Source organism: Equus asinus, chromosome 4 (genome assembly GCF_041296235.1).
Source record: "Equus asinus isolate D_3611 breed Donkey chromosome 4, EquAss-T2T_v2, whole genome shotgun sequence".
NCBI classification, from domain to species: domain Eukaryota; kingdom Metazoa; phylum Chordata; class Mammalia; order Perissodactyla; family Equidae; genus Equus; species Equus asinus.
This window is the reverse complement of record NC_091793.1, coordinates 50,893,845-50,907,101: the sequence shown is the minus strand read 5'-3', so window position 1 is coordinate 50,907,101 and position 13,257 is coordinate 50,893,845. Positions and strand designations below refer to the sequence as shown.

Below are 13,257 nucleotides of genomic sequence, written 5' to 3'. Positions count from 1 at the left end.
TTACCTATAACTTAAACATAACTTTCTCAGGGATGTCTTTCCTCACATTCTAGGTTAAGTCCTCCTAATAAAAACTTTCATCTCACCCTGTATCTCTAGTCTAACACTTACTAAAATGGTAATCATTTGTTCACATTGCCACCTCCACTAGATAGTGCACTACACACAGGCAGGGACTACTGTTTTTAGAGATAACACAGTGCAAGGCATATGATAAAAAATGATTTCTATGTTTGCTGCATGGAAGTTAATCACTAATTTAAATGAATAATAGCATTATACGTCTGTAAAATACAAATACTGTTTAATATTTTAAATAACTTATAGACAAATTTTATTGACACAAACAGAGTAACAAAGTAATAAAATAGATTCTCCACTGGGTGCCTTAGAGAAGGAGGATGACATCATTACATTACGAATGTAACAGATGTGGTCAGCAAGAGTCCTTTCAAAGATAGTCTTCTACTGCCTGGGGCCAAAAGCTTTTAGATACTCTGCCTGGGTACCTTTCCCTTTTACAATTGCTGTTCTCCAGGGGAGTCAAAATATGGCTCTAACATCCAAATAAATACATGTAGTTTTTATTAGCAAGAGATGAACTTCATGTCAAAAAAAGAGTCTTCTATATTAGATATATTAGAGACTTTACTGAAACACCTTTAGCAAAAACAAGCATTAAAACCGCACGTTTTAATTTCTGAGCAAAACAAAAACAGCAGGTGAAATTTCTAACAATCAATCTTAACAATACAATGTCACAAGTGAACAAAGATGTTCGTAGTATAATATCTACCACATCATGAGAGACTGAAAATATACTAAATATCCATCATCAGATGACTGGAAAAATAAATTTTGGGATGTATACATGTACACACACACGTATACAAATACACACACACACAATGGAATCAATATTCATTAACAGAGAAGTATTTCTAAATATGTAAAACTTTAAAAGCACGTTATAAATCAGAAAATTAAGTATAATTCCATTTATAGAAAAAAATATATTGGATAGAGATAAAGGGAGTTTACTAAAGTTTTAAGTGGAGCTACCTCTAGCCTGAAAATTAGAATAGCATTTAATTTCTTTTTTTAATTTTTCTATGGTGCTTTAATTACTAAAATAATTATTCTTCTTAAACTTTTAATTGGGATGAAATACATTTAGAACAATAAACAAACCTGAAAATAAGCCATGTTTTAAAATAAAAAGGAGATGAGGAAGACAAAAAGTAAGAGTAGAAGGCATTGAAGACTTAATAATTACTTAAGGCATTTGCATGTTTACCACAAGATAAATAAAAATGCTGAAAAGATCAGAAACTTAAAGACATTTTACTGTAAAAGATGATGGTTGAAAGAGTTAAACAGCAATAGACATTTTGAAAGAAAAAAAACCTGACTATGAGGCAAAGTTTTTATGCAGATTGTTCCACGTACTTGGAAAGGATATAGAAATTGCTAAACATGTCATCTGCTCTAATCTTTTAAGAAAAACTGCACAAATTAACATATCTTTGAGAAAAACAATAGCTCTTAATGAAACACACTGTCATCATCTGGAACAGCAGCATCAAAATCTTTTGTGGAAAACACAAACATCCACAAAAAAAGATGTTGTTCAAATCACAAGCTCTAAAATTGACTTGTTTCATGCAAAATCTAGACCAAAAATGAAAAGTACACAAGGTTAATCATAAATTCTGAAGCATACTCAAGTCCAAACAATGTAAAAAGAGTTAACTAAAATCCAAGATGGCGGGGCCGGCCCGCTTCGGTGGCCCAGGGTTTCGCTGGATCCTGGGCAAGGACATGGCACCACTCATCAGGCCATGCTGAGGTGGTGTCCCACAGGCCACAACTAGAAGGACCCACAACTAAAATATACAACTACGTACTGGGGGGATTTGAGGAGAAAAAGCAGAAAAAAAAATCCAAGATGGCCTCCTTATGATCATGTTCCAATTAAGAGTAAGCTTTTTAGAAAGCTTCTAATTTAGAAATCATCTAATCATTGACAGTATTTATTAACCATGATTATCCAAGACCTATCTACCTTATTCACCAGACATATCTCCAAATGACTATCATTTTCAAATTTTAAAAACTCTCCTGAAAGAAAAAGAAAACCACAAAACCCAACACTGAGGATATCCTAAAGAACATTCAGGAGCTGAAGCTCCAATGGAAGAGTTGTAGAAATGTTCCAAGCAAAGGTATAGATATTGGAATAAGTTTATAACCATCTAAAATAATTCTGAAGGGTAATAAAATGTACATACTTTAGCATGTTTACTACAAAGTAAAAGTAATTGGTGTGTGTGGATGAAGGGGTGTGTGTGTGTGTGTTTTAACAGTTAATCCACGAAAATACACTTTCGCACGTGTGGGATTCTGTACCCTTCTTGTAGGAGGGTATCAATTCCATACATCTCACAAAATTTCTCCTTTGCACTATGCAAGTACTCAAGAAAATGACACAAACTTTCTACAGTCTTATTATTTTTTTGTTAGAGAACATGTTAAACAAAAAAAACGTAATTTCATTTCAAATATGAGACAGTAAGTTAAAGTAATGCTTTTTATTCAGCGAAGCTCTCCCTGCAGAATATCTCACTCAATGCACATAATGCATTTAAATAGATTACTAAAAAGGTGACAGCTGAGGAATGCCTTCACTTCTTTTCATGGTTTCTACTGAATGTCATTTCACAAATGCCTATATAACACATGACAATGTGGAATGTCTCCACCCATGAAAGAGCATTCGAGTCGAGCAAGCACATTTAGGGCAGTAACACAGAGCTCAAGTTTGTCTTTTTATGGTTAGCCAGCACAACAATGAAAAGATAAACAACCAAAATACTAATGAGGTCAGGAAATACTGACATACAGGGATGCACAGCAAAAGTGTTATTTAGGAAAAATGTATGATTAAAATTGTTAGAAAATATGAATTAGTTTCTAATGCGAGTATTGGATTCCTTTTCTAAACCAACACCCAATGATCTGTTTAAAGAAATTAATTTGAAAGTATGGTAGATAAACTAAGCAAAATTTTACTTGGTAATCAGGAATATATTCCATTTCAAAAATAAATCTGAGCTCCTACTAAATTCTGACTGTAATAATGGGTACCTTTACATTGTAAGTATTAATAAGTGATCGGTATAAGCTTTTTTACCGGAACACTTTTAATGTTTGTTAGCTATGTTACATTTACCCACACAAACTGTCATCATTTTGTTTTCTATGAACTCTGCTCTTCACAAGATTAGTCTACACTGTGTTCAATTTTTTTCAATCAACAAACATTAACTGTGCACGTGCTAAAATAAAACGCAGATGCCAAAGGGGATTTAAAGAAAAACAAATCAAAGTCCCTAACTGAAGGAATTCACTATTTTGTCTGGAAATAAGATATACTAACAATAGCAGGTAGTGTATGAGTGCCAAACTTAGAGTTTAAACAGTAAGTTAGAGAATCATCGTGTGCCCCAGTAGTTAAGCAAGTCCACACTTTGTGCTTTGAGCTGTTCCTTAACATAAACAAGCAGGGAAATACATTCCAGAGGAAGATTACCTATGCAAAGGCTTATGGAAGTATAAATATGAAACCAGGGATTCCTAAAGAAAGCTTTCACAGATTCATCTCCTGAATCTCTTCAGGTAATTCTTTTCTGCTCCTTATTGGGTGTTCAGGGGCCAGGCACTTGCACCCTGATGATCTGGCTTGCCACCACCTGCACTCTATCATATCCTACCAAAAGGAGGAACTAGGGAATAGAGTTATGAAATCTGTTCACCCCCAACTACTCTCTCTACTTGCATGAAAGAGCATCAAGAACATCTGTTGTTAACAGGGCAATAATGTTATAGATTGTTATATATGAGTCCCCACTGTCCTTTATTTGGATACAGTATCCTTTTGTTATTGTTAAACTATTCTTTTTCTTTATCAAAGGATGATGATAGTAGAAGGTGATCAAGTTGTTTGTTCTTAATGCTCTAACATGGCAAAATAAAAATCAGGCTATCCTCTTTTAGTCAGTGAAATTTAAAAAACATTTTATTGGCCCATGAAATGTAAAATTCTGGGAATCAATGATTTGACGGGTAACAAGTAAATCACGTTTCAAATGGTGCTCGGACTTATTACCAATAAGGAAAAATAAATTCTATTGCCTTTTGCAAGTTAAGACCTGAAATGTAATTTGGGTAAAGTTTGCAAAATGATTTAAGGAATGGAATATTCTTATAACGTGGATATTCCTAATAACAAAAGGCTTCCAATTAAAACCAAACATGATTAACATGAAAAAGTTTGTTTTACTAATTCAGAAGTTAATTCAGGTAACTTTATCAGCATTTAATCAGAAAGTAAACTGCAGGAGACCAAGTTAAATGGTAGTGACAAGCTGGAGGTTGTTTCCTTTTTTTTTTTTTTTATTTTGCGCTCCACCTGGGTGGCCCAGGTCTCACTGGTGCGGATCCTGGGTGCAGACATGGCACCGCTTGTCAGGCCATGCAGAGGCGGCGTCCCACACAGCACAACCAGAATGGCCTACAACTAGAATATACAACTATGTACTGGGGGGCTTTAGGGAGAAGAAGAAGTAGTAAAAAAAAAAAAAGATTGGCAACCGATGTTAGTTCAGGTGCCAATCTTTAAAAAAAAAAAATAATCATCTTGGCAGTTCCTAAAATTTAGGACTGATTCTGAGATTAATTTAGCTATAGTACTACTGCATTTCAATTACCATAGAAAGCTCTTAAAAGGGTTGGCTAGCTAAAACAAAGTAGATGAATAAAAAATTGTATCTAGGCATGTGTGTTTCATTTGATTCTCTGCTGATTAACGGGGAAACCTCCAACTAATAATCATCAAACAAAATGACTGGAAGATTTAAGGATACTTTCTTCTTTTGACTTAAAAGAAGACACCTAGGGGCGGGCCCAGCGGCCTAGCATTTAAATTCGCACGTTCCACCTCAGCAGCCTGGGGTTCACCGGTTCGGATCCCGGGTGCAGACATGGCACCGCTCATCAAGCCATGCTGTGGTAGGCATCCCACATATAAAATATAGGAAGATGGGCACGGATGTTAGATCAGGGCCAGTCTTCCTCAGCAAAAAGAGGACGATTGGCGGCAGATGTTAGCTCAGGGCTAATCTTCCTCAAAAAAAAAAAAAAAAAGGGGAGGGGAGAGAAAAAAGAAGACATCTAACACAGTGTTAAGTTTGGGTTTTGGAATCACACAGATCTACATTAGAACCCAGCTCTGCTGTTTAATATCTTGGTAACCTTGAGCAAGAGAAAAGGGATGCTGAGAGAATTAAATAGATAATGGTTGTAAAAGCACCTACTGTAGTTTTTCACATATACCAAATCCTCAGCAAATTTTCAATAGCCAATCCCACTCCTCAATAAAACACTGTGGTAAGTCACGGCTACTACCTATTCAACCCCTACTTGGAAAAAACTCAAAATGACTGCTGGAGCTCTTCAACCTTTCAAAGAGGGATACCAAAATGCCAATACTCCATGTTTTCAACATGATTGTGGAACCTCACAAACTTCCCAAATAAAAGTGGGGTGAAAATGGCAATTTTTTACAGGCAGAGAGGCAATGAAAACAGCAAGTTGGGGAAGTGTCAAGAAGTAACACGTTTTAATAGCAGTAACAAAGCAATATTCCATGTGCCCCTCACAAAAGGTTTGTAAATAGTTATCTTTTAAAAATCATCTAACTAGATATTTTTTAAAGTAAAAGTACTTTTTTTATGTGAACAGTATTTGTAAAATGTGCTAACAGTTGAACGATGAAAAAAAACTTCCTTTATTCCACCCAGTGCTTCTACCTGGCTACTCCAGAAAATGCTCAGTCACAGCTTGCAAACACACTGTAGCTGAAGCACACGAAAGATGGTCTTGGTTATGACACTTCAAAGTCAGACCACAAAACTGTTGCCAGGAAGCACAGAGGCAGCAACTGCAGAGAAGGCATCATAACAGCAGCAGTGTGGGTATGGTGCCCTACCAGCACACCCCATATATGGCTAGGGTTGTCCAGTTAATTTCAGGAAGTAAAGGGCCAGTTTGGGGTTAGAAGTTTAGTTTGGTTACCTGGGGTTTTTTTTAATGGATTTAGGATGAGTTCAATAAGAAGTTTTAAGAACCATTGGCATAAAGTGTTATATAGCTTTTCTAACGAGAAAATTAACATAGAGAAAATTTATACTGCATTCTTTTAAATACAGATTTTAATATTATTTATAAGTGATCCAATACTCTTCCAAGATCTGAACACTCCCCACCAAAAAAATAAAAAGCTATCAATTATAAACTCTATATTCAATTTTAAACCGATTTCTCATGCACAGCAATTATACTACTCTCTAACAAGAGACAGTATTAGCTGCTTCCAGTCTCTTCCTTTTCGTTGGAAAGCACTTCAGCCTGATTAGAATACTTTTAAAAAGCAAGTTACATTTCAGATTGTGATTCAGTAAAAACGGCGTGGCTGAGAAGATTAAGCACTTAAGACTACACGAAAGTAGTCCTTTTACTGACAAGAGGGGAGTCGCATATTTTTTAGAGAGAAGCTTCAAATGGCTCCCTTAGAAGTTGATCAAATTTATATTTTTAAGAGCAAAAGGATTTAATAATAAATCTACCTACAAGTCTGTCTGTACTGAAAAGCAAAAAGAAAACTTTATTTTAAAATTATAATAGCATAGAACATGGATTTAATTCTACTTTGTATTCCTCTACAGGACCTAATTCAGAGCCTTATAACGAAGCTGGCAAATTAATTAATGACTCAACTGAATATTTTTCTATCACTTAACCAAGATTTAAACTGCTTTAGGATTCTTAATAGGAAAGAGGTTAACATTAAGAATTTTTTAGGGGCCAGCCCCGTGGCCGAGTGGTTAAGTTCTCTCGTTCCACTGCAGCGGCACAGGGTTTCGCTGGTTCGAATCCTGGGCGCAGACATAGCACCACTCGTCAGGCCACGCTGAGGCGGCATCCCACGTGCCACAACTAGAAGGACCCACAACTAAAATATACAACTATATACTGCAGGGCTTTGGGGAAAAAAAGCAGAAAAAAAAAGAATTTTTTAAAATCTCAAGATATTAAAAAATCTGCACAGAAGATCCAAAACAAAGTTTTTCATTTATTTTATAAACATACAAGCTCTACTATGTATGAGAACAACACTCTTGATATCTGTACATGAAAGTTTTAAAGATTTATCTCACAAGATACAAATAACTGTAAAACTTCATATCTACAATACAAGGTAAAAGGTACAATTCAATAAATCTTTAGTGAGTACCTACTATGTGCCAGGCTCTGGAAATACAAAAAAGTAGAAGATGGAGTCCTTACAGCAAGCCAGGAAAGACAAACTTACAAACATTATTCACTAAGAAATGTTTTAATAGCAGCAGAAATGCAAAATAGAAGGTATAGTGAGCACCCCAGAGGAGAGAGTATCTCTCCCTGCCATACTATTATACAAATTCAAAGGACAGAAGATCCCTTCAGGCTGTCAACTGAGTTGAACTCTGAAGAATGACTAGGATTTTGATTGGCAAAGAAGGGAGGGAGGATACTGTAGTGACAGAAAAAGCATCGCCATAGGCATGGACACAAAAATGTAAAGAGTAAAGGATACAACACAAGGGAGATATATCAAGTATAAGTTAAATGGTGAAAGACTTTAAATCTGAATTTAAGGAGAGGAGTGACACAATCAAAGTGATATTGTTAAAAGATTAATCTGATAACACTATGAATGCTGGATTGGACCAGGGAGAGAAGAGGCAGGAAAAGCAATTAAGCTATTACTATACTCTAGGGATAAAAATATAAAGGTATGAACTAGGTTGAAAATAAGATTGGCAAGGAAAAGAATTGATGCAAAGGCAATTGTGAAGAAGAATGACGGATATATGTAGACAAAGGGATGAGTAAACTAATTAAAATGTTTAAAGCTTGATCTAGAGACTAATGACATCATTAACAGAAACAGAGGCATCAATGAGAAGAAAAGGCTTGGTGAAGAAAGATATAAGTTTCATTTAGGTCGAATTTAAAGAAATTCCTAACATTAATGTAAACCTGTCTAACAGAAGCAATAATACGACCGAAAAAAGGATACTGATAAAGTCTACAGATATGAAAAAATACAGATATATGTAAACTAATGCTAAGTGATAAAAGTACATTCTAAAACTGAATTACAACTATGAAAATCCATGTTTGAATAATAAGAATCCTTTGAAGAAATCACAAAGGTAAATGTAAATACAGTAGTTGCTAGTCTATGGCAAAGGAAGTGAGTCTCTATTACTACTTAAAGATATATTTTTAAATATAAAATCACAATTACTGAATAATATTTCATTTTAAATCAATACTTGATCATCAGCAGAAAATTGGAAATAACGGATTGGACCTCTGCAGAAACGTGAGAAGTGGAAATCAACTTGGAAGTCACTGGCATAGAGGAAGTAGATAAGATTTCAAGGTAAAATCAAAAGGGTAAACTCAAAATTGTTGAAAGAAATCTCAGTCCTGCATTTCATGCACACCAGTGTCAGTAAGAATCAGCAATAAGGCATTCTATAGAAAACTCTATTATAACTCTCTTAAAATCTTTATAAAGTATCCTGAAATACAGATACAGATCACATAGTATAAAACTACCAGGTAGCTATAAAATCAGAGCTGAGACCAAGATAGGAAATTTGACAAGAAATACTGCTTTTTCTCCTATTTGGATGACATATTTCTATACAAAAAGAATAGCAGAAAAGTGAGTATCTTTTCTAACTTCTAATGAAAGAGCACAAAAAATTAATTAACTTTTAAATGAAAGGTGCTTATATTAAAAATGGAAGTAAAATATTATATTAAGAAGTATATTTGTGGGTTGTGAAGCTTCTAAAACTTTTCTCCTGACAGTGAAATTTAGGACACTTGATCAAAACCAAAAAAGTAAATGAATATTCCAAAAGACTAACCAATAAGTAATCTGGTAAAAACATTTCAGGTATTCTATGAACTTTCCAGAGGTTAAATAAAAAAACTATCCAAGGGCTATTAAACAAATCAGTGGGTCAATTACAGGTTTTATAATTTAAGTATTTAAAACAAGCAGCATTTAAGAGATTTCTTAAAAGCTTAAAATTTTCTTGTGATCTTTTTGAAAAAGTTTTATCATCTTTCACTATCTGTTGTCCTGAATTTGCCTAAAGCGAACTCCTGGTTCTCAGCCACAACGGGAAAAAAGTACGAGAGGTAATAAATGAGAAATGAGAGTGGAGAAAACAAAATAAAATTTTAATGCTTGATATTTTAAAGACTTGGGCTTCACTGACTTAAGGAATGTGCAGATAAATTACACAAAGATATTATGCAAATGATTGTGCATAAACCTGGGAACTTCTGATTAAGCACTTGTCAGCTAAAACAAAATACCCAATAAACGCTACACTTCTATAATGCCAAACTAACCACTGCATTCAGTTAATCAGGAAGACATCGAGAAGTATGATAATTCTGGCAACACGTCCAAACTGAGAGGGAAAAAAACCTTAAGTCTCTTATGTGTAGTATTTTCTCTTCCTACCTAAGCCAATAATAATTAATACAAGTTCTAGAAATTGTCCTTTTCCTCCAAACCAATGCAATTGGGTTCCTCCACAACACTAATAAACTTCAAATTTCTATTTGACAATTTTAATAAAACATATTGATGTAAACCATCATCCAATTGTATTCTGACCTCAAGCATACAATAACTATCTTTCAGAATCAATTCCATGCTAAAACGTGCAAACTACAACTTAAAAGAAATTTGAAAAGATTCATCTTACATAATTATCATTTTTAATGCCAAAAGTTCCTTTCATTCTCAACACCATGTTTTTAGAATCTAGAGTTATGCTATGCTTTAAAATAAAGCTCAGCCAATAAAAAGTCTGCTATACAGTAGAGACACTAAATTAAGGGAACAGAGAAAGAGCTAAAGACCATGCTATATTTGCCACATTCTGAATTCCAGATTTGTCCTGCACTTTCGGGACAAATTTTGATTTCAATGTCCAGTCATTTCAGCTCATCCTGTGAACTTAGCAAACAAGGGCTATAAGCCAACTTTGATATGAAAATTGAATTAAATAAAACTTAAAACAGTCATCATTCACCAAACAGGAAGCAGTAAAAAGAAAAATGCCACCACACTTCTCTCTTTTAAAAAGGCAGCAAGGGAATATGCATGAAATATAAAGCCTTAAATTTCAACCTCCCAAACAAGTTTTTGTTACAGTATTAATGAAAATAAAGCTAAGATCTTCCACATTTAACCAAGGCATACAGTTTACAAGTCTTTTCATTGTAAGGGGAAGCTGTTGCTGTAAAATCGTTTTCTAGCAATTCCAGTTGCTCACTAAGAAATGCAAAGAGTGTGTCTAGTCACAATTACCATCATTTAAAAATTGCTTTTTATGCAGAGCCCTCCGTGGTTGTGTTGCTTTTGGCCTGTTAAAGGCAAAGCAACATTATCTCTGGATTGCCAATAGTTTCTCCTTATTTGGCTAACATTGAGAGATCCCAATCAGACTACTATAAAACTTTAACATGCACAAAGCATCCATTTTGAGAAAAGTTTGTGACCAGCTTTCTTTTTTCCCACCCCCAAAAGACAAATTAGAGCTTGGTAACCGGCTTTGAAAAGAATGCCCCGTGTTTATTCTTCTCTTTTTAACCCCAGAGCACACCCCAGAACCCGGGGCTCAAGGATCTGACACTGCGGCAATTCTTCCCCGAGCAAGGAGTCTGCAGGACGTTCCGGTCTGGCGGTGGGCAAGCCCTTTTGAACGCTTCCTTACCCTACCCATTTCCATCCCCTCCCTTTCAGCCAGTGCAGATCGGCTAATTACACCCCGTTTTCCCCTCCCCAGTGACCAACAGTAATAAAGGAGAAAACAGGAAATCGCCCGCTCAGAGCACTCGGCTTAGGGCTCTTGATTACTATTATCATCATCATTTGTAATCAAGTCCTAAAAACTACAACAAATCCAATGCCCACCTACAAGCCAAAGACGTCCATCTGCCCAAGTGTCCCTAATGCCCCTTGTGGGTCGTTTTCTTCCTGCATTCCACCTATATCACTGACATCGGGACCCGGGCACAACCCCAGTACACCCCTCCTCATCTCGACCCCAAATCCCAGACACACGTCCACAAATGGCCCTGGGGCCCAAGCCGACCAGAGTCCCCTTTCTCCTCTACCCCGGAAATCAGCCGGTTCCCAACTCCACCACCAACTGGTCTGAAGGGGGCCTCCAGCCCAGCGCCGCCTCCACCACTTCTCTCCCTCCCTCCGTCGCGGGAAGCCGCCCCCTCACCCCGCAGCGGGGAGTCTGCCGCCGCCCCCAGCCCCAGGAGGCCGAGGGCGGCGGGGAGGCCCCGGCGGGCGGCCGACGAGCACCCGCGGGGTCCGAGAGCCGGCGGCGGGCGCACAGACCTGGTGCAGGGCGGTGAGTCCGTCCACATTGGCGTAATTGATGTCGGCGCCGCGGTGCAGCAGCTTGAGGACCTCGTCCGTGTCGCCACTGGAGCAAGCAGCCAGGAAGACGGCGCCATCGTCGAACTTCACCTTGGTCTTCTGGCGCTTCACCACGGGAGGCTCGAGGTCCGTCTCGGAGCCGATCCAGCGCTTCAGCTGCTCGTTCCGCTTCTGCTTCGCGTCCGCCATCTTCATCCCCTCTCCTGCCGCCGGGTCTTCTTATCGCGAGGGGGGAAGGGGGAGGCGGAGAGGGAAGAGAGGGGAGGCAGGGGGTGTGTGACTGTTTCTATGAGTGCGGGCCAGAGGAGGGCTGGGAACCGGGAGGAGACGCTCGAGACTTCCAGTATCCCACAGAGCACTGGGGCGGCGCGCCCGGCCGAGCGGACCTCCCTTCCTACCACAGAAGCCCTCCCGCCCCCGGCCCGGCCACCCGTCACCGGCGGCCAATCTAACGTAACTTCGCGAGATCCGGGCAGGGAGGCGCCCTTCGGCCAGGGCGCATGCGCCCTGGGCCTGCGCCCGCCCCAGGAAGAGCGCTCCCGCGAACTGCGGCGGGGGCGGCCCGGCCACCGGAGGGAAGTGGGTGTGGTCCCGGCCGCCCGGTTTGCGGGGACTGGGACGAACCTGGGAGGGGGGAGACAGGGAAGGAAGGTTGTCCCGCCGGGCTGAGGGCGCCTAGGGTTCCGGAGGCCCCAGTCGCTCTGTACGGCGTCTCGACAGGGCAGACCTGGCCCCGGGGCTGTCTCAGTTCCGCCGAGCCGTTTGCTCAGGGCGGAGGGTTTTCCTATTGGCTGCGTTATTTGAATGGAATGGAGGATAGGTGGAGAATTAGCGCTTGTGGTTTCTCTTTCTAAGGAACTCGGATGAACTTGGGCTTGTCAGTATTGATAAGAACCTTTTGAAAGTGAGGTCTGTGTAGCCGAGGGCTTTGGTGGTAGTTACCCGAGATCTCAGCTCGAGGTCACCTCCTGGTGACAAGGGTTGACCTGCAGTGGCTGCGGTGGCTTCCTGCCAACCTCACTGTAGAAAGGTCTTTTTTCTTATGCTTGTGTTTTTGTCGCTTTGTGTTGTTTTTTCTCTCACGCGTGTTTTGGGTCCTCTTCCCTTTCCTTCAATGCTTTAAGCCTCTCTGGGACCGCCTCTGAGCCTAGTTCAGCCTTGTTACTCGTCCTCACCTTTTAAGGGATTTCTGGGTCCTGTTCCATCGCTTTCTAAGGATGAGTGAAGGAAGACCTAGCTGCTTCTAGAGTTCAAAAGGAATGTTAATATTACACAATTAATTCAACTGATATTTATTGAGTAGTCACAATGAGCCAATCATTGTTCTAGGCACTGGCGATACAATGACGGTAATGACATATTTAAGCCATCTTTTGAGGTCACGTGTTCAAAAAAAGACTTTATCATAATCATTAAAAAAAGGCTTTTTAACTTGTATGACACCACATGCACACTCGATTTGTAACAGATACTAACATCTTTTGAGCTATCTGCAACCTCCACCAATTGATACTTTCTAAACACTGCATTGCTTTCATCCACTATTTTTTAGAGCATTTAGAACCAAAATAAGATAAGTCATAAAGTTTACTATTGAATGCAACTTGAGGGATCATCTAGACCGAGTCCCCAAGGGACTAATTGATTTACGTAATTTTGCT

The 13,257-nt window shown here is 38.7% G+C and overlaps 1 protein-coding gene across 17 annotated transcripts in view; it reads right to left on the bottom strand.

The window, feature by feature from the left end:
- PPP1R12A (protein phosphatase 1 regulatory subunit 12A) overlaps positions 1-12,364 on the bottom strand; it is a 152,494-nt gene extending 140,130 nt beyond the window's left edge. For all 17 annotated transcript variants that reach the window (XM_070507253.1, XM_070507249.1, XM_070507251.1 and 14 more), the window contains exon 1: positions 11,555-12,364. In XM_070507253.1, the coding sequence (XP_070363354.1) occupies positions 11,555-11,791 (237 nt within the window). In that variant the 5' untranslated portion in view covers positions 11,792-12,364. The remainder of the gene's footprint in view (positions 1-11,554) is intronic.
- Positions 12,365-13,257: the final 893 nt, after the last annotated feature.